This window comes from Erigeron canadensis, chromosome 6 (genome assembly GCF_010389155.1).
Source record: "Erigeron canadensis isolate Cc75 chromosome 6, C_canadensis_v1, whole genome shotgun sequence".
NCBI classification, from domain to species: domain Eukaryota; kingdom Viridiplantae; phylum Streptophyta; class Magnoliopsida; order Asterales; family Asteraceae; genus Erigeron; species Erigeron canadensis.
The window spans coordinates 35,541,793-35,560,307 of record NC_057766.1 but is presented as its reverse complement, the minus strand read 5'-3'; the positions used below and the strand labels follow the sequence as shown (position 1 = coordinate 35,560,307).

The window sequence follows — 18,515 nt, the reverse complement described above, 5'->3', positions numbered from 1 at the left end:
AAACTTAATCGACATGTGCAGCTTTAGCCCTCTTGTAACTTGAAGTGTCACCATAAGTCCTTAATCCTACAAAACGACAACTTAAATTAACAATTAATTTGTTAATTTTAACAAGAATAGACTTAAACATGGTCCATAATCAATAATGTTTGACACATGGATTGTGTTTAGTCTTTCTCGATGAGTTTATCTCACATTCCTCACACAGAAAATGAAATAGAGTCTAAATGTTTTAAAGATCGAAGCATATGCAAGATTAAGATTATGTAAAAAAAAACCTTTTTTTGTTGCTAAATTTGTCATTTATCTTAGTTATCCTCTAATCAATTACATAAAAATGCGACAACAAATATAAACGTGTTTTTTCAACGGCAAATGTATATTTGTATTAATGTACAGGATAGCTAGCAAATCGCCAGCTAGTTATCAAAAAGAATTGTTATTGTTATAAGTAGTAGGGTTTTATTAATGACAGTCTTAAGGACTTTCAGTATAAGTTATTAGGGTGTACTAAAACTTGTAATTTAATATGTGAAAATTCAGAGAATGGTTTTCTATGTATAAAGTATTACTTTTATGCATGTAATAAAGTACTAATGACAACCTATTATATTTTTTTTATATAGTATATTAATTTCCACAAGATTCACATTACTACATTAGACATAGTCAAATGATGTTCACGGCGCCACCGTTACGACAATTAATATTTGTTGTTAGGTTCAAGAATTACACATTTCTCGTTACGACAGTTACGTTTTACCGCGCGTAAAATGTTCGATGAGGAATATTACTCGCAGATCCCCTTTACAAACAATGAATCTGATCCAAAAGATCCTTAGCCAGTAATTTACACTTTCATCCCTTGCACTATCAAGTAATTTCAACTCTTGCTTATTAATTTGATAGGAGTATTGTATCAATCAGAAAAACAATTTTAAGCCTCATTATCCACATAAAATAAATATACTTATAAGAATGAAAAATACTAAATAATAATAGTTAGATACAAACACATTATTTTGTCCTAAACTTTTCTAATAGCCATGTGCATCCATTTGTTTGTTATGATCTAACCAAGATGTGATTTCAAACTTTTTTAATTATTAGTTGGTAGTGACATTGATCGAGTAGCAAGTTTCACTATGTTCATATCCAATGCAATCAGTCAAATAAATTATACAACAACAATATTCAATCTCAATATAAGTAAAGCATTGTATGATGTAATAGTTTTCCTAATACTGTATTTATGTTCTTTCTTGTAGCTTAATATTACTCATGTAATGGAGTCAGGATTCATAGTACTTTAATTATCATACTACATTTTGTAGCATGGTCTTGATGTTAGAGCATCATTGTATTGTGACTTGTGAGAACATTGCATGTAGGCATTTCAATGGTCATGTACTCAATACAGTGTGCATTTGCCATTTATTAAAAAAAAAAAAAAAGGAGGCACATAGTATGAATGTACTAATCGAAGTATCGTGTCATATTGAAAATTTATATTACAAGTGTAAACTCAAATCTAAAGTTAAAATGATTGAAATTACACACGATTTATTCGATCTTTGCTTGTTAAAAGCTTGATCTAGAAGAATTTATACTGAGTATAATTTGAGCATACCCTAAACGAGCTCAAATAGTCAAATCAAGCAAAAATAATCTTTTTTTTTTTTACCGGAATTAGTATTTTAGAATGTAAACAACTTTACATCAATTGTCATAGTGTGTATCGAACTTTAATCTCGTGCATTGTATGTAATAAATTTTCAAATCTTGTACATTGTATGTATGATGCATCCGAGTATATGTGACAACCATATAATCTGATACATGTAAGGTTTTAATTGGTTGAATACATACAATGCACAAAATTTAAAAGTTCATTACATACAATGCACGAGATTGAAATTCGATACATACTATGACAATTCGTATAAAGTTGTTTACATTCCGAGGTACTATTTACCAAAGTAGCTTGTTCCAAAGTTTCAAAACTTCGACCAAATTATGATAGAAACCTAACCTAAAAGGTGACGCACCAAATTATGATTATATTTTGTTAAATAAAATTAGTACAACACAAAATTGACTCATGGAATTATGTATGGCGATGGATAATTGAAAACTGACTCGAATTTTAGATGCCACTTTTGTCATGTATCGATCCGCCTTGGGCTGTCCTCATTTGACTTCATTTTCATTGGATTTAATCCATAAAAAATAAAAATAAAAAATCAAATCCTCACCTATAATTTTTTCTGAAGCCAATTCTTTCCTTATAAACTCTCGCACACAAAACACACTCCCCAATCTCCCTCTCTCTCTCGATCCTTCTTCAGTTTTTGCAATTCATATACTTCATCTGAACGAAGGTGCATAACTCTTATTAATTATTTATTTATTTTCAAAATTTTGTGATTAGTTATTTCAGTATTTGTTAATTATATAGTTAAAATGATGATATAAACTATGCGAATTCTAAATAAAAACATGTAAACTAGACTGTGCTATTCAAGTTAGTATATATATTATAGAATTTGTTGGTTGTGATATTGAAATAGTTGTGTTATGTAAACAGGAAGGATTGTTGTAGTGTTATAATGGCAAGTGGAGCTGCTCCGGCTACTCTTATGAGTTTAAAAGGGAACAGGGATATCGGTTTAGGATTCACGAAAACTTCCGATTTTGTTAAAGTTTCTGACCTTAAGAGGGTTAAGTTTCATAGAACAAAGATATCTGTGATCAAAAATTCTGGACCTGGTTCAGATGTTGCTGAATTTCGCCCTGCCTCCGAAGGGAGTCCTCTTTTAGGTACACACGCCTTTTTACCGTTGCAGTTAGTTATTTACGATGCATATAACTGTATATCGTTTTTAAAAAAAAGGGAGGGGGGGGGGATATTTTGAACTTGTATAGGTAGATTAACTAGAATTAGTTTTGTGTATAGGAAGTTGCGTTAATCTACTAGCAGAGTAGCGTTTGATCGTTTATTATGGTGATATGTAATCTACTAGTAAAGTATCTGATGGAGTTTATGTGTGTTGGGTAGTTCCTGTACAGAAGTATTGTGAATCTACATATAAGACCATCAGGAGGAAAACCCGAACAGTAATGGTTGGAGATGTACCTCTTGGTAGTGATCACCCCATTAGAATTCAAACAATGACCACAACTGATACTAAAGACGTGACCGCAACTGTTGAACAGGTTTAGTTCTCTTGTTTTCATTGTTTTTCTACACTTCTGCCATGCCGTGCCATGCCTTTGATATTTTTCCTGTTAATATTGTGCAATCTGGCTAGTTAATAATAACGTATGTGACAATTTAGTTTAAAAAGTAATCATCTTTTGTCATCAATTCTAAAAGATGTATGTTATAAGTTTGACTAAAATAATTTCAAATGTGTAAGTGTACCAATTTTCTGCTTCATATGGACTGGCAACTTCAAGGTCATATGTGTTAAAATAAAACAGCCATCAGCTTAAATTTGGTCAATATGTTATAGCCATCAGCTCATACCTTGGGTCAACGTGTTAAAGCCATCAGCTTAAACTTTAGGTCAACGTGTTCAAGCCATCAGCTTAAACTTTAGGTCAACATGTTGCAGCCATCAGCTTAAGCTTGGGTCAACAAGTTATAGCCATCAGCTTAAACTGTGGGTCAACATGTTACAGCCATCAGTTTAAACTTTGGGTCAACATGTTGCAGCCACCAGCTTAAGCTTGGGTCAACATGTTATTTCCATCACCTTAAGTCAAAAAGCTTGTGCATTTTCTTTTTACTTTTTTTTTGTGTCACCGAATTGACCCGACTAAAGCCACTGTGAAATCGGGGTGTGGTGTTGGAGAGTATTGAAACATAAAGTTGCTGACTACCTCACTTTGCAATTGTATCTGTTTTTTATATTGTCACTCACCAAGCTAATACAACTAACCACTGCTGTGAAATATATCCATCTTCTATTAGATAATGCAATATTAATGGGTCATATCATCTGTATATTTAGTGAACTCATGAAGGAACGTGAATTACATCACCCTCATCATGGTCTATTTTGCCAACAATGACCGCTGAGTGGTTACTTGTCTGTTTTCACAGGTCATGGAAATAGCTGATAGAGGAGCTGATTTTGTTCGGATAACTGTCCAAGGGAAAAGAGAGGCAGATGCATGTTTTGACATTAAGAACACCCTTGTTCAAAAGAAGTGGGTCTACTTATTGACCTTTTGAAACTTGAAAATAGAATTTGTGTTCCGGCTCTGGTATCTCATATGTCATGTCCACTTGCAGTTATAACATACCTCTGGTGGCGGACATTCATTTTGCTCCTTCAGTTGCACTGCGGGTTGCTGAATGCTTTGATAAAATTCGCGTGAACCCCGGAAATTTTGGTACTTACTAAAAATCTTGATTTTTTGTTGGACTTTATTCCAAGCTGTTCAATTTTGTAACGTTATATTTTACAGCTGATCGACGCGCTCAGTTTGAGAAGCTGGAGTATACAGAGGATGACTATCAACAGGAACTTGAGCATATTGAGAAGGTCAGCTTTCCTATCATTTTACATTTTAATTTATCTTGTTCTAGTGTTAACTTAAAAAGTTAATTATTTCTTATAAATTTCTTTCTGTTACTCCAGGTTTTTACCCCGTTGGTTGAGAAATGCAAGAAATATGGAAGGGCAATGCGTATAGGAACAAACCACGGGAGTCTTTCAGATCGTATCATGAGCTACTATGGTGATTCTCCTAGAGGGATGGTAAGTGCTACTCGCATCTTTCAAGTTACTATTAAGGTATCCCTTGTTTGGCACTAATCCCAATCAAATTTTGGTTTTTTTTGACAGGTTGAATCTGCATTTGAGTTTGCAAGAATCTGTAGGAAGTTAGACTTTCACAATTTTGTGTTCTCAATGAAAGCAAGTAACCCAGTGATTATGGTTCAAGCATACCGCCTTCTTGTAGCCGAAATGTATGTTCAGGGATGGGACTATCCATTGCACTTGGGAGTTACCGAAGCTGGTGAGGGTGAGGATGGACGCATGAAATCTGCCATTGGCATCGGCACACTTCTTCAGGTCGATTTGTTCTTCAAGCTACTTCGACTGTACCTATATGAACGAACTCTTCAAATGATATTATACAATAAAATCCAAAAGCCATATACATTGTTCATACAATAATGCTTAATGCTGTCTGGTATACAGGATGGTCTGGGTGATACTATCAGGGTTTCCCTTACAGAACCTCCAGAGGAAGAAATAGACCCTTGTAGGAAATTGGCCAATCTTGGTATGAAAGCATCCCAAATTCAACAAGGGGTGGTAAGTTTTATAGTACTGATGTAATCTGTGTCTTGTACCACTGCAAATTCTTATGGCACGTCCCTTTTTTTTAGGCACCATTTGAAGAGAAGCATAGACGTTATTTTGATTTTCAACGAAGAACTGGTGACTTGCCTGTGCAGAAGGAGGTTGGCTTTCAACTCTCAACAAAATGCTAAAACAACTGAAAATTTGATCTTTTCTTTTTTAATGTCAATCATATGGCAACCATATTTTTTTTTTCTTTTTTCTTAGATATTAACTTCTATGGAAATGTTTGGCAGGGTGAAGAGGTTGATTATAGAGGTGTACTCCACCGTGATGGCTCCGTTTTCATGTCTGTTACCCTGGATCAACTCAAGGTTGTGCTTCTGCAGTTTCTTTAATACTATTTTAGTATCAATCACCATTCTATCATTAACTTTTTGAATTTCCCCTTTTTGTCCAGACACCTGAACTCTTCTATAGGTCATTAGCAACAAAACTTGTTCTTGGGATGCCATTTAAGGTCAGCACATTTGTACATGTTTTTCAACTACCAATTCTTGTTCTATAAAAAACACTTTCTAACTCATTATGGTTCAGGATCTTGCAACCGTAGATTCTATCTTATTGAGGGAACTTCCACCAGCTGAAGATAAAGATGCTGTAAGGAACATTTTCTTCAATTTTCTCTATGTGCTATTATATCATTTGGTTCTCTGGTGTGTAACTTCTATTTTTTTTGGTTAATATGATCAGCGTCTTGCTCTTAAAAGGTTGATCGATGTAAGTATGGGTGTTATAACTCCTTTATCAGAACAGTTGACAAAGCCTTTGCCACATGCAATCGCCTTGGTAAATCTGAAGGAACTATCAACTGGAGCTCATAAGCTTTTACAAGAAGGTAGAGTTTTGTGATTAGCTCTTCCAGTTTTTCAAGAACCTTCTACCGGAGCATTCATTCGGAATGAATCAGTTCTGGTTCTGATACCATATAAATATCTACTTTCAGGCACACGTTTGGCCGTTTCGGTACGTGGTGATGAGTCCTATGAGGAGCTAGAGATTTTGAAGAGTGTTGACGCAACAATGATTCTTCATGAAGTGCCATATACAGAGGAACAAACTGGCAGAGTACATGCTGCTCGGAGGCTTTTTGAGTATCTCTCAGAAAATTCTCTCAATTTCCCTGTTCTACACCACATACAGTTCCCAAAGGGAATTCCCAGGTAACTTATGATTCTTGATGAATGATTTGGCTATACTACTTATCTTTTTTCCGCAACTTCTTTTAGAATTATTTGTTAATTTTAAATTGTTTGGCAGGGATGATTTGGTTATTAGTGCGGGTGCGAATGCTGGTGCTCTTTTAGTTGATGGACTTGGGGATGGTATTTTATTAGAAGCTACTGATCAAGACTTTGAGTTTCTCAGGAATACATCTTTCAATTTGCTACAAGGATGCAGGATGCGGAACACCAAAACAGTAATGATCTATCATTTGGAAATTAGAGTAAAGTTTTTGCTGGTTGGTTATATATTTGTAGTTGCTTATTTTATATGATACTCAGGAATATGTCTCGTGCCCATCTTGTGGTAGAACTCTATTTGATCTTCAAGTGATAAGTGCTGAAATCAGGGAAAAAACATTACACTTGCCTGGTGTTTCGGTAATCACCACTACTTTCTGACATTCTGTCGACTCTCACTGAGCAGCACCTTTGTTATATTAGAAAATAAATGTCACTTATTTTCTTTTCTCTTATGGCAGATTGCAATTATGGGTTGCATTGTTAACGGACCAGGGGAGATGGCTGATGCTGACTTTGGATATGTCGGTGGTGCTCCTGGAAAGATTGATCTTTACGTTGGAAAGGTACCTAATTTTTACTTGTTTTTGATAGAGAAAACAAGTCAAATGGATTGAATGGGTCAAAAAGTTCAAAACGTCATAGTGAATTCAAATGCTCACTAATTTAAAAAGTTGGATTGTAGTTTTTAACAATATACTACTAAATTTCAAATATAACAATTCCTATTAAATTTCAATAAACGGGACAAAAATGTTTGGTTGGTCAAATCCACTCATTATGACATGTTTCCAACCCGTCCATTTTGTTAGGAAAAAATGAGGTTATTTTCTTTTGATGTATCCGTAATTGACTAAATGCCGGTGCAGACGGTGGTAAAACGAGGAATTGCAATGGAACAAGCAACTGATGCCTTGATCCAACTAATTAAAGACCACGGACGCTGGGTTGAACCTCCTGTTGAAGAATAGGATGAGTACATTCCGTGAGTATTAAATAAAAGGTTTCGGAGATGGATATTATTGTTAAAATGTTGGTTGTATCAGTTACATGGAAACATAGGCGGTCCTAGAACATTAAGGTGACGTTAGTGTCGCCGTCATTGGAGATGAACAAGGAAAATGATACGAATCAAGCTAGAAAGAGAAGATTAGCCTAATGGGTCAAGGGTTTTTAGGGCCGGATATTAATTTCAGTTATTAATATTATTATTATTACTTATTATTAGTGTGACTTGATGAACAAGTTAGGTTTTATATTATTTAAATAAGGCCATTAGGCCGTGAATTTGAAGATTATTATTGTTCTTGTATGAGACATTGGGAGTTAATGGGCTCTAATCCAGTTTATCTATTTAACTATTCTACAAATGATTTTTGTCGCGGGTTCTTATCAATTGGTATCAAAGCTAATGATTTTGCAACCTGTGCGTATCGGAACAATGGGAAGGACAGTGTCAGAGGTTGATGCCCAATAAAAGTTTTCGTATTTAAAATTGTTTTTTGTCTAATTCTCATTAAAAAGTAATAATGATTCTTAATTTTTTTTAATATCTTTTGAGATATAATTTTTTTTTATTTATATTCAAACTTTCACTTTACAATACAAATCTATTGTAAAAAGATAAACTTTATACGGATTACTTTAAACATAAAAAAAGATAAAAGTAAAGTTGGTGTTATCACTTTCAAGTTTAATATATTATTAATTCGTTAGTTTTGTAATTGTAAATAACAATTCAGCACACTAATAGTAATTATAACTAGATTTTAGACCCGTGTCCAACAATGGACACGAGTTTTACGATATTATCAATATTAGATTTTCATACTTTTATGTTATAAAAGCTTATAATTTTGAAGAAATACGGTTCTAAGTGTTATATTTGTAGTACAATAATCATATGTTTGTCACTGTAATGATTAGCCTAGACATATTGATGGAATTGTTTGTCGTAGTCATTCCACAAGCCACATGCTATATATAATAATTTCTTCATTATAGAATATTTTGAAACCAGTTATACTCATAATGTGATATTATTATGAAAGATAATTAAGAATTAAAATATAAACACATTTGTGATCCTGTACTTGACATTCAAGTATATGTATTTAATCATGATGCGCGTCCATAATACGCATAGGTTTATTTTCAATCACTTGTTCTACGATAATATAATAACAATTAGGATTGTTTTTATATTTTTTGATAACAATTAGAACTCTTGATTCGAGTGACAACTGTAACATTAAACATTAATATGTAAAACTAATATATAAAAAAAAGAAAATTATGTACCTTTTTTTTATTGAGAGATAAAATGAATCTTGAATGTAGTTTATATTGATTTGGATTTAGGATTCAAGTAACCCTTTTGTTGTAAATCGTGTTTGGGATATGTATCTAGAGTTCACATTGTATTTATATCAAATATTAAACTAAATATTAATATTTATAATTATAAAATATAATATTTGTTAATAAGTCGTTAGGTTTTGAAATAATTTTTTGTAGAAAATATTTCATATGTTAAATTTTCTTTTAATTTAATTAAATGATTATAAATTTTAAAAAATTCTCTCAAGTTGATGGCTAAAAATAAATATAAATTAAGTATTCAGAGCTAAAAAGTGTAAATTATTGATGGAAAATTAAAAAATGTAAATTAATGAGACTTTTTCTACAAATTAATATAAATACTAATATAATAATATATTTGGATAATGATTATTAGGATTTTTAATTTGTAGTTTATCTAAATGATGACATCATCAAAAGTCAAATTGATGAAATTGAGCGATGTGATTGGTTAATAAGTCATTAGTTCAAATGTCTTATAGTATATATTAAGATTATATGGAAAAAGTGAATATAAGTTTATACTTGATCGACATCAAAGTACGATCATCAATAAATTTAAATCTTTATACTATATAGGATAAGTGGATATCGTTTTCCGAAGCTTATATGGTTATAGTCAAGTTGTAAAAATTTCGATTGATTTTAAAGATAATATTAAAACTAATGTTAATTAATGTAATAACTAGACTTAAATTAATGAAACAAGATAAAAATAAAAATATAAGTTGTAAACAAAATAATAAATATATTCCCCTCAATCCCCAAAGTCGCATTAATTCATATAATAAACTTTACCGAATTTCACAATTTTGATGTAACAATTTTGTCCACTGGATAAAATTCAAGATAACTAGATCTTCACAAGATAAAATTCAATTATGTTATATATTTGTGTTGGGTTTAAAATAGAAAAACCAAAATAAAAAATCATCTAGTTTTGTATATCTTGCGATTATAATCTAAAATATCCACTAGGCTTAGGTAAAAAGACTAGTTCAACAATTTCACATCGCTAGTCACCACAACCCATCAAGCACTATAAAAAGCTAAAAGAAAACAATAAACAAAAAATTAGCTTTCTTTGATACCCGATTTGATGTCTTTTTCTAGTTACATTTAGTCATAGGGTTTCAGATTTTATTTATTTTGTCTCAGATAATCTTCCCATCAAGTGGTCTACTTTAGGAATATACACGTCGTCTGTTGTAAATTCATCACTAAGATGGCTTTGGGAAAATACGAGGCTGACTTGAAATGAAAGTAAGAATACACCAATGCATAACATAAACTAAGGTTATCTCCAATGCTAAATACGTCTTTAAGCGTCCTTAAGCTGACACATCATATCCTTACAAATCCTTATAAATCTTTCAAATCCTAAAATTTTATCTCCAACCATACAAACATTATATCCTTTACCTCCGACTAAAAACAAAAATATATTAAGTAAGGACAAGTAAGGGCATTCCCTTAGATAAGGACATCCTTCAAAAAATCCTTAGTTTTGGACAAGCTTCAACGGTAAAGGATATATATATATATTCTTATTTCAAAGGTTTCAATATAATAAAATCTAGGGATTTTGATAAACAAAGCCCTAAAACAGCTGTATACAAATGAAATAAATAAGAGATGAAGGGTTGTAAATGTAAACATGTTGAAAAGGGATAGAAAAACCAAATATCAAATCAATTTTGACCCCCTTTTCATAAGCGGGTGGGTTAATAATTGAAAGAGAACCAAAATAGGTATTGCAAAAGCAGCAGCAATGATCAGCATCCTTGCTCAGGTCACCCTTCATTTCCCCTATTCTTTTAACTTTGTATAGATATATAGATATAGGGTTTGTGATGGTAAATATATATATATATATATATATGTACAGGAACGTCTATTAGGTGCAGCCCTAGGAAGCATATTCTCAGGGGTTGTTATTTATGAGCAACGAAGAGACATTTACAAAACCATCGCTCAATATCAACCTAATTATGCTCCTAAATCTCAGGTCTTTTTTTCTACTCGTAATTCATTATTTTTCATTCCTGCTTCTATTATTAAAAAATCCAAGAAATAAATGTTGCCTGTAGTTTGAGAAATTGTCTTTTCTTTATATATATATAGTGCCTCGTCTTACCTAACAACGATACAATATAATCCTATAATATAATCTTTAAACAACTTTAGATATAACTGGATGATCATTCTAATTATAATCTGCTACAGTATTGTGTTATAATTTTTGGAAAAGTTAAGCTGGTAATGATGCTACACTAGCTCTTATCGAGTGATGATGTTTGTTTTCGGTTTATAGTCGAGAAAATGTAAATTAAAGAATGGAATGAAAGCATTCTCAGTTGTTTTATTTATCGATACTGAAGCTTTTAATTTGAAATCTCAGATGAAAGTGCCTGTTACTACAAACAAAATCGAGTTTGCACACTATTGGAACAGATCAGTGGATCGGGTTTTTGGGCCTGCTATTGAGGCCCTCAGCTCTCGTCGGTGGTAAATTGACCCATCTACGGTGATGGTTTACCACGTAATCTTCTCCAAACTAATACTTGCATTCACATGCTAATGTACGTCTTATTTTATCTCATTTGCATTGCCATAGCAACTTTATCATTGTCTTGTTGTGTTTTGATGATGCGTCGTTGAGAGTTTAATTGAATGTATTGTTATTATTCTGTCCTTATTCATGAAAAAATCAGACTACGTTTTTACATTATGAAAGAACTCGTATCAGTGTTCAGCCATGGTGCTGTTTAAGACTTACAGTTGGACCTCCTTTAGTCAAATACAGAAATTTAGCTGTTGCTGTAGAACTGCGTTTACTTCATTTCTATATAAGAAATCCAGGTTAACATTGATTGAGTAATGGTATAGATTATTCTATTTAAGGATTTTAAAATCAAGACAGCTTACAGTTTCCCGTAAAGTAAGATATAAAGATTGCCGGGCTTTCTATTATAGTTTATTTTTCCTTCTTAGCATATAAAATACTGTTCTAGTAGATGCAGTATCAGTGTTTGATTTTTCAATTATCTATGCTGATATAGCGACTGTATGTTAAATGCCCTACAGCCATTTATGAAGTGATACATGAACCAAATTAGTGTTCCATTATATTTCTTTGACTTTTATTAGACTATCTGTGACCATGACTCTATTTTGCCCTCAAGGATTTATCATTATTGTCAATTATTATATGCACTAATCGCTGAAAAATATGCTGCATACATTACATATTCTAAATTCATGAAGAAATGAATAGAAACTGTCGGAAAATATCCTAGAACTTAGGTAGAGGCTTGTAAGCTAGCTGGCACATCAAGCTGATGGTATAACTGTACTTTGATTCCGACTTAAATTGGTCCGACGGATGGTCACCACATAGTAGACACCCATGGATAGGATAACTACAAATATAAAGCTAAAAATAATAGCAGCAATACCCCCAGCTCCAACATTTACCACGTCTTTCCCACCGTTTGCTTTGCTTTCATGTTCTAAGCTTGACTGAACCGTAGCAGCTAGAGGCATAGGTGAGCAACTTGACTCTTCACATGGGTATTGAACCCTCAATTGTGCATTTGGGTGGAAGAAATTATAAGCAGATGGAGATAACGCCACAATGTACTCGTGATTGAGCCCATGAGGAGCTCGATCTTGAGCACCTGATGTAGTGAAGAACAGTGTTAGAGTAATAACAACTAGAAGAAGTGAAGGTCTTGGTGTCATTATAAATTTGTGTAACATTAAGTGTTAATAAAGATTTTAGAAATTTTATATGTTGTGTTTTTAGTGGATTTCGAGTAGTATATATAGTATTTTTCCTAGGTTGGTACTTAGCTGTATAGCCCTGAATTTTTGTGACATGCAACACTTTATAAGGGTTAGTGGGGGAACAAAATGATGATTACAAGTTCATCTATGGCATGGCATGATATAGAATGACCATAAAACCCCTCTGTTAGATGTACTTAGCTCTTGTGTGGCTTATGTATAAGGGGTAGACTGGTAATAAGCAAATTTGCATATAAAAATAGGGCATGATGTGAATGTGTATGTAATTATCATATTGTTAGAGTGCCAAAACGCATGCGGTTGCTGAAATCAATGCTTATTTCTTTTAGCCCCATGCAAAACATCATTTAATGTTGTCCTGGACTCCTGGTTAGATAGATGTTATTATTTGGAATCGGTGTTATATGTTGAAGGTATAGATTGATCGAACATAAAAAACAGACCATAGTTGAAAACCCCTGTCTATCCGATTCTTATGATTTGAACTTAAACATTTAGGTTCTTGTAAATGACTTAATTTACTACTTAAGCAGTTCCATATTGCCATATAGAATAAATGAAATTACTCTATCAGAAAAAAGCCCAAATCTAGATTTGGCTGCTTTGGTCTAACAATGTCAAGCTGACTTAACAACCACTAGTTTGTGAGTTTAAGTCTTGCTTGGGAACATTGTATATAACCATGGGTCTGTGAGTTTAAGTCATGTTTAGAAAAATTCTATGTAGTACATGCACATATGCTGTTGCTGATAGTCAAACCGGTAGTAGTTGATTAGGTCTGTTGACTTTGAGTTGCTTTAGGTCTGGTCAGATCCAAGATTGATTCTTTATTGTCTGTTTGTATCGCGTAAAGCTTAAAGTCTCTCAGGTTGACAATGTGTGTTCAAACATGACGATGAAATGTTGTTCCCCAATGTAGGTCGAGTAATATCTAACTAGATTTGTTCTGGGCTAATCAGATTTGTTTTGCTAATCTTAGACCTTGGTTCTTAAGTTTTCTGATATCTCAATACTTGATATTAGTAATATCTAAATCATGCCCATCGTATCCAATTGCATGCGGTATCTTGTTAAGTTAGTGAATATGACTTAGAAATGCAATTTTAGAAGTATTGTTAATTTGAGGATAAGATTAATGAAGTAATCTACATATAAGCTGTTCCTTGGTTCATTTTCCCTAAAACCATTTCTACATATCCCAAATAAATTTTACTTTTTAATTCTTGAACAGCAAATTTCATTAAGCCAACTTAACAACAGTAAGATAACACCATAAATTAGTGAATAGAAAGTAGAAACTCATGTATACATTTGCACCTAAGATGACCTAAAAAGACCAAGCACCCTCCCTCCACATTAGACGAAGAACTTGATACATGTGCCAATTAGATAACACAACTCATTAGTCAATACCCAAATGATGGTCAAATTAGCATAGTTTTTTAGTCTTATGCCAACATCGAGGTTTGGTAATTTGCTTGCTTTAATCAATGGATGAAATTATATAAATCTAATTGTGTAATGCCCAAGATAACAATAATGTAGTCTGAGAGGTGATATGAATGCACTATATGCCACCATACAAGCATACATGGCCAACTCACCATCGTTATCTCTTTGGAGTTCTTTTTAATTTTTTAAAAAAAAGTAAATTGTATCGACAAAAAATGTATACTTCAATAATAATTCAATATTACTGTCACAGTGTCACGATTTAAGATTTATAATCATATCTCCGTTATTTGATATTTTTCAAACGAGGTCTAAACATACGTATACTGGCCACATATGAAGAAGACCGTATGGTTCGGAATTATATTTTTCCATGACATTGACAAAAGAAAAATAGAAAATATACATTGACATTCTATAAAATGACAATTTAATGAATTGTAATCACAAATGACATGTTATATTAAACTTAAACAAGTATATATACGTACAAGTGTCATCACTTGTGTATATACAAATCCAAAGTCTCATATTAGTTTGCTATCAAAATCTAGTAATTGTTTATATTATCCTTTTTATTTAAAAAGTGTATCATGATAAAGAAAGATTCTACCTAATTAATTTTGAAATTATATTTCTAATCAGACGGATAATAAAGTTAATTCCGCCCACAATTAAATAGTATATACATCCCTTTTCTGCTAGAATATGTGTGTATGTGTAATCATTAAAATTACTACAAGAACTCAAATACGATATAGTACCTACAAAGGGAACCAAAGATGGCATAAATAAAGACGTCTAATTTTATTGAAGAACACATAATAAAAGATCACTTACATTAAACACTCAAGATTCACAATAAAAAAAATGACAATTCTCAAAGGGAACATAAATTATTATCTACAATTGAACACTTCCACACTCATCCATCCATTTTAACTTCCATAATCCTCCTTGACGCAAACACCATACTCGAAAGGTGAAGCTTTTGTCGTTTGTACTCAAGTTTTATTCATGTGTGCATGGATGAATTCATGGTCTTTCGGTTTATGCATTGCTTCTGAAAGAACCAAGTGCTTTAATGGCCCCCGCCCTTAATACGAACTGATGGTAGAAAGCTGCCGCAGCTGCGCCCAAAAATGGACCAACCCAAAATATCCACTGCATAATAGATACATATTCACGAGTTAATAAAAATTTCACCGAAACAAAATGTTATACAAGATGGGACATGTGAAAAATAAAAATGCATACTTGATCATCCCAGGCCTTATCGTTGTTATAAATCACGGCCGCACCAAAGCTTCTGGCTGGGTTGATTCCAGTACCGGTGATAGGAATGGTTGCTAAGTGTACCATGAAGACTGCAAACCCAATAGGCAATGGAGCCAATACCTATTTGCAAAATTATTATTATGAGTAGTGTTAGTATCAGTATTTCATTTGTTCACATAATTATAAAAAGTAATTACCAAAAATAATATATAATGTTGTTACAGATAATAATAAAGAGTCATTTCTCAACCACTACATATATATAATTATTAAAGAATGGGTGGGTGAAAAAGAAATTGTCATGTTCTAATAAAAAGTTATTCCTTTGTCCCTCTCTTAAGCAATAAACCCCACTTTATTCCTTCTTTTGCAATAACTTCATTTATTTCTTTAATCATCATCTTATAACAAACAAGCATACCCCATTTTTTGAAAAGGTACTATCTTTAATCTTTTAGCTTATGAATAATAATGAAAATCGTTCTTTTTTCATATAGGAAGTCATATGTTGCATTTTATCTACATTTCATATTTAGACAAAGTAAACCTAGTGTTATCACGAAACTAATAAATGCAAACATTTGGCTAGCCAGACTTAGTATATACTAAAACAATACGAAATAAACATATTAGATGATGTAACGTATGCTTACAGGAACGTGAGAGTCTCGTGCACTTCTCTTAGGATCGGTAGCAGAGAAGACGGTGTAGACAAGAACAAAGGTGCCGATGATTTCAGCACCTAGTCCTGTCCCTTTGTTGTAACCATCTGCCAATTCGTTGGCCCCACCACCATACCTATTGTAGTAGGAACTTTGGAAAGCTTTAACCAAACCAACACCACATATGGCACCCAAACATTGTGCAATCATATATCCCAATGCCCTAATCAAAGACACCTTCCTTGCCAAGAACAGACCGAATGTCACAGCCGGGTTAATATGTCCTCCTGCAAGTGAACGTTATGAAAACCGGTTAAAGTATATCTTATTTATAGGTCAATAATTTAAATAACTTTGATTCCATTTTAATCTTTTTTGATTCCATTCTACAACTTAATTCAGGAACATGTACAAGTTATATACCAATCTTTACACTTCTAATGGAGCAAACACTGTTAAATGTGGATTTTTTCTAACCTCAACATTATTACTTGTTAGTAGTCAATTATGTGAGGCAGGGTGGATCTATTAAATAATTTTTGCTTGGTGCACTTATGAATGTATCAAAAGTCCATTATTTTTACTCCTATTCATCATAGCCCACACTTATTTATAAATTTTTTATTTATGTACAAGTTATGATTACAATGTTTGATCCACATAATTTGATTACTATTCTAGTTATTCTTACTAGTTACTACTACATATATATTGATCTTTACAAACAATTAACTGACATATGGACTTATGTGTAAAAAAAAAAATTAATGGAAAAACTCAGTCTTGCCATTTGTATATAGGAATACTAATGGTAATTTGAAGTTATTATAGCATCTAAAATAGCTAGAACTTTATATAGAAACGTTACATTAATCATTATATTTCAAAGTAATTAACCGTTATATTACTATTTTCAGTGTCACATATCTAAATAACCATTAAAAATTAACATAAAAAAAAACATATATATAAATATAATAACTTAAAGATATATGCATATGAATATATAAAATAATTACCTGAGATACCGGCGGTGCAGTAAACAAGAATAAAGATCATGCCACCAAAAGCCCAAGCAATACCAAGGATACCAACACCACCACACTGGTCAGCGTTCAAAGCTGGGTCAGTTGTGCTCTTGTAACCAATAACTGTCAAAACTGTAACATAAAGAAACAACAAGGTGGCAACAAATTCAGCAATAAGAGCTCTATAGAAAGACCATTTGGTCAACTCATCAGCATCAAACAATGGTGCCGGAGGTGGGTCTTGGTAGTCTTTGCCACCATGGTGCTCCGCCACTTCAACATCCTTTGTCATCTTAATTGCCTATCAAACTTGACACTTAGCTAAGTAGGGGTTGTATAGATATAGATTATTATATAGATACAGAGATATAGAGAGAAGTGTGAAGTGTGTGGTGTTGAAAGCTTGGTATTTATTGAAGTGGTGAAGGACTGGCTAGCTAAGATAGAATTGAATTATTATTATGAGTAGATATATGTCTTTATTTTTTTTGGTTTTGTTGTTTTTCTAATAAGGGAATATTATAGTTGTAAATGTCAAATTGAATGATTATTATGCATGTTTTGAGAAACTCTGGAAATTTCTGGTTTTTGATGATTATTAATGATTTATTATTGTGTGTATGTTATATCATGTTTATATGAGGTCCACATCACATGTTTATGAAGCAAAACATTGGGAGGTTGGAATTCATTTGTACATAACCAATTACGTTATACTCGACAACAGCCTTTTTTGTTGTTGTGGGTCTGGCTAGCTTGCCATGTTTTTTTTTTGGGTTTGTACATGTTGCATATATTGAATGAAAGTAGGTCACTTGTATTTATTAAATGGATCATGTATACTTATCAAGACTAATTGTAAGTTTTTTAAAACTAATAAAAATTAAAATTGCTGATAGATAGCTAGATTGTATATAAACAAACTAAACATTTGATGAAATTGTTATTAATAAATATTAATATATATGCATACAAAAATAAATAGTATTTAAGTTGGTTTGGTTAAAAAAAACAGACATGACTAAACGTTTGCCCGTTTATTGGTATATGTAAACGTTTAATAATTTATTTATAAACATTTAACATTTATACGTATTGGGTTTTGAAGATCCAACATTCATGTCTTCAATACACCAAATTTAACTTTTTTTTTTTTTTTCGGTGCCTTGAAGCCCCTACATTTTTGGGCAAGACTAGTATCAGCTCCAAGGCTATGTTTTACGTTTCTAACATTTTATATTAACTCTTCGTTGAATTTACGTGAACAATTGATTCATGTTCGTCTATACTCGTTCAAAC

General features: G+C 32.4%; 3 protein-coding genes across 3 annotated transcripts; 1 reads left to right on the top strand and 2 right to left on the bottom strand.

Annotated features, from left to right (window-relative positions):
• The first annotated feature begins 2,271 nt into the window (after positions 1–2,271).
• Positions 2,272–7,923, top strand: LOC122602600 (4-hydroxy-3-methylbut-2-en-1-yl diphosphate synthase (ferredoxin), chloroplastic). The gene is made up of 19 exons (XM_043775198.1): positions 2,272–2,381; positions 2,588–2,820; positions 3,059–3,216; positions 4,109–4,215; positions 4,301–4,401; positions 4,477–4,553; positions 4,650–4,769; positions 4,857–5,087; positions 5,217–5,333; positions 5,408–5,482; positions 5,618–5,695; positions 5,782–5,841; positions 5,919–5,981; positions 6,075–6,219; positions 6,328–6,544; positions 6,642–6,801; positions 6,887–6,985; positions 7,087–7,191; positions 7,495–7,923. Exons 2-19 carry the CDS (start codon positions 2,610–2,612, stop codon positions 7,594–7,596), a joined length of 2,226 nt encoding a protein of 741 aa, XP_043631133.1. The 5' UTR covers positions 2,272–2,381; positions 2,588–2,609; the 3' UTR covers positions 7,597–7,923.
• Positions 7,924–12,180: 4,257 nt separating this feature from the next.
• LOC122606025 lies at positions 12,181–12,836 on the bottom strand. Its single transcript, XM_043778994.1, has one exon. It carries the CDS (start codon positions 12,746–12,748, stop codon positions 12,320–12,322), a length of 429 nt encoding a protein of 142 aa, XP_043634929.1. The 5' UTR covers positions 12,749–12,836; the 3' UTR covers positions 12,181–12,319.
• Positions 12,837–15,031: 2,195 nt separating this feature from the next.
• On the bottom strand, positions 15,032–17,620 carry LOC122603516 (probable aquaporin PIP2-5). The gene is made up of 4 exons (XM_043776241.1): positions 17,208–17,620; positions 16,180–16,475; positions 15,506–15,646; positions 15,032–15,412 (listed from the first exon to the last, which is right to left on the bottom strand). Exons 1-4 carry the CDS (start codon positions 17,506–17,508, stop codon positions 15,299–15,301), a joined length of 852 nt encoding a protein of 283 aa, XP_043632176.1. The 5' UTR covers positions 17,509–17,620; the 3' UTR covers positions 15,032–15,298.
• Positions 17,621–18,515: the final 895 nt, after the last annotated feature.

Excerpts from the sequence above, each read along its gene's own strand:
- LOC122606025 (XM_043778994.1), bottom strand. The coding sequence starts at position 12,748 with ATGTTACACAAATTTATAATGACACCAAGACCTTCACTTCTTCTAGTT.
- LOC122602600 (XM_043775198.1), top strand. The coding sequence starts at position 2,610 with ATGGCAAGTGGAGCTGCTCCGGCTACTCTTATGAGTTTAAAAGGGAAC. Across the intron at positions 6,545-6,641 it reads TTCCCAAAGGGAATTCCCAG|GGATGATTTGGTTATTAGTG; the intron begins GTAACTTATGAT and ends ATTGTTTGGCAG. Across the intron at positions 6,986-7,086 it reads TACACTTGCCTGGTGTTTCG|ATTGCAATTATGGGTTGCAT; the intron begins GTAATCACCACT and ends CTCTTATGGCAG.
- LOC122603516 (XM_043776241.1), bottom strand. The coding sequence starts at position 17,508 with ATGACAAAGGATGTTGAAGTGGCGGAGCACCATGGTGGCAAAGACTAC. Across the intron at positions 16,476-17,207 it reads CTGCACCGCCGGTATCTCAG|GAGGACATATTAACCCGGCT; the intron begins GTAATTATTTTA and ends GTTCACTTGCAG. Across the intron at positions 15,413-15,505 it reads ATAAGGCCTGGGATGATCAA|TGGATATTTTGGGTTGGTCC; the intron begins GTATGCATTTTT and ends TCTATTATGCAG.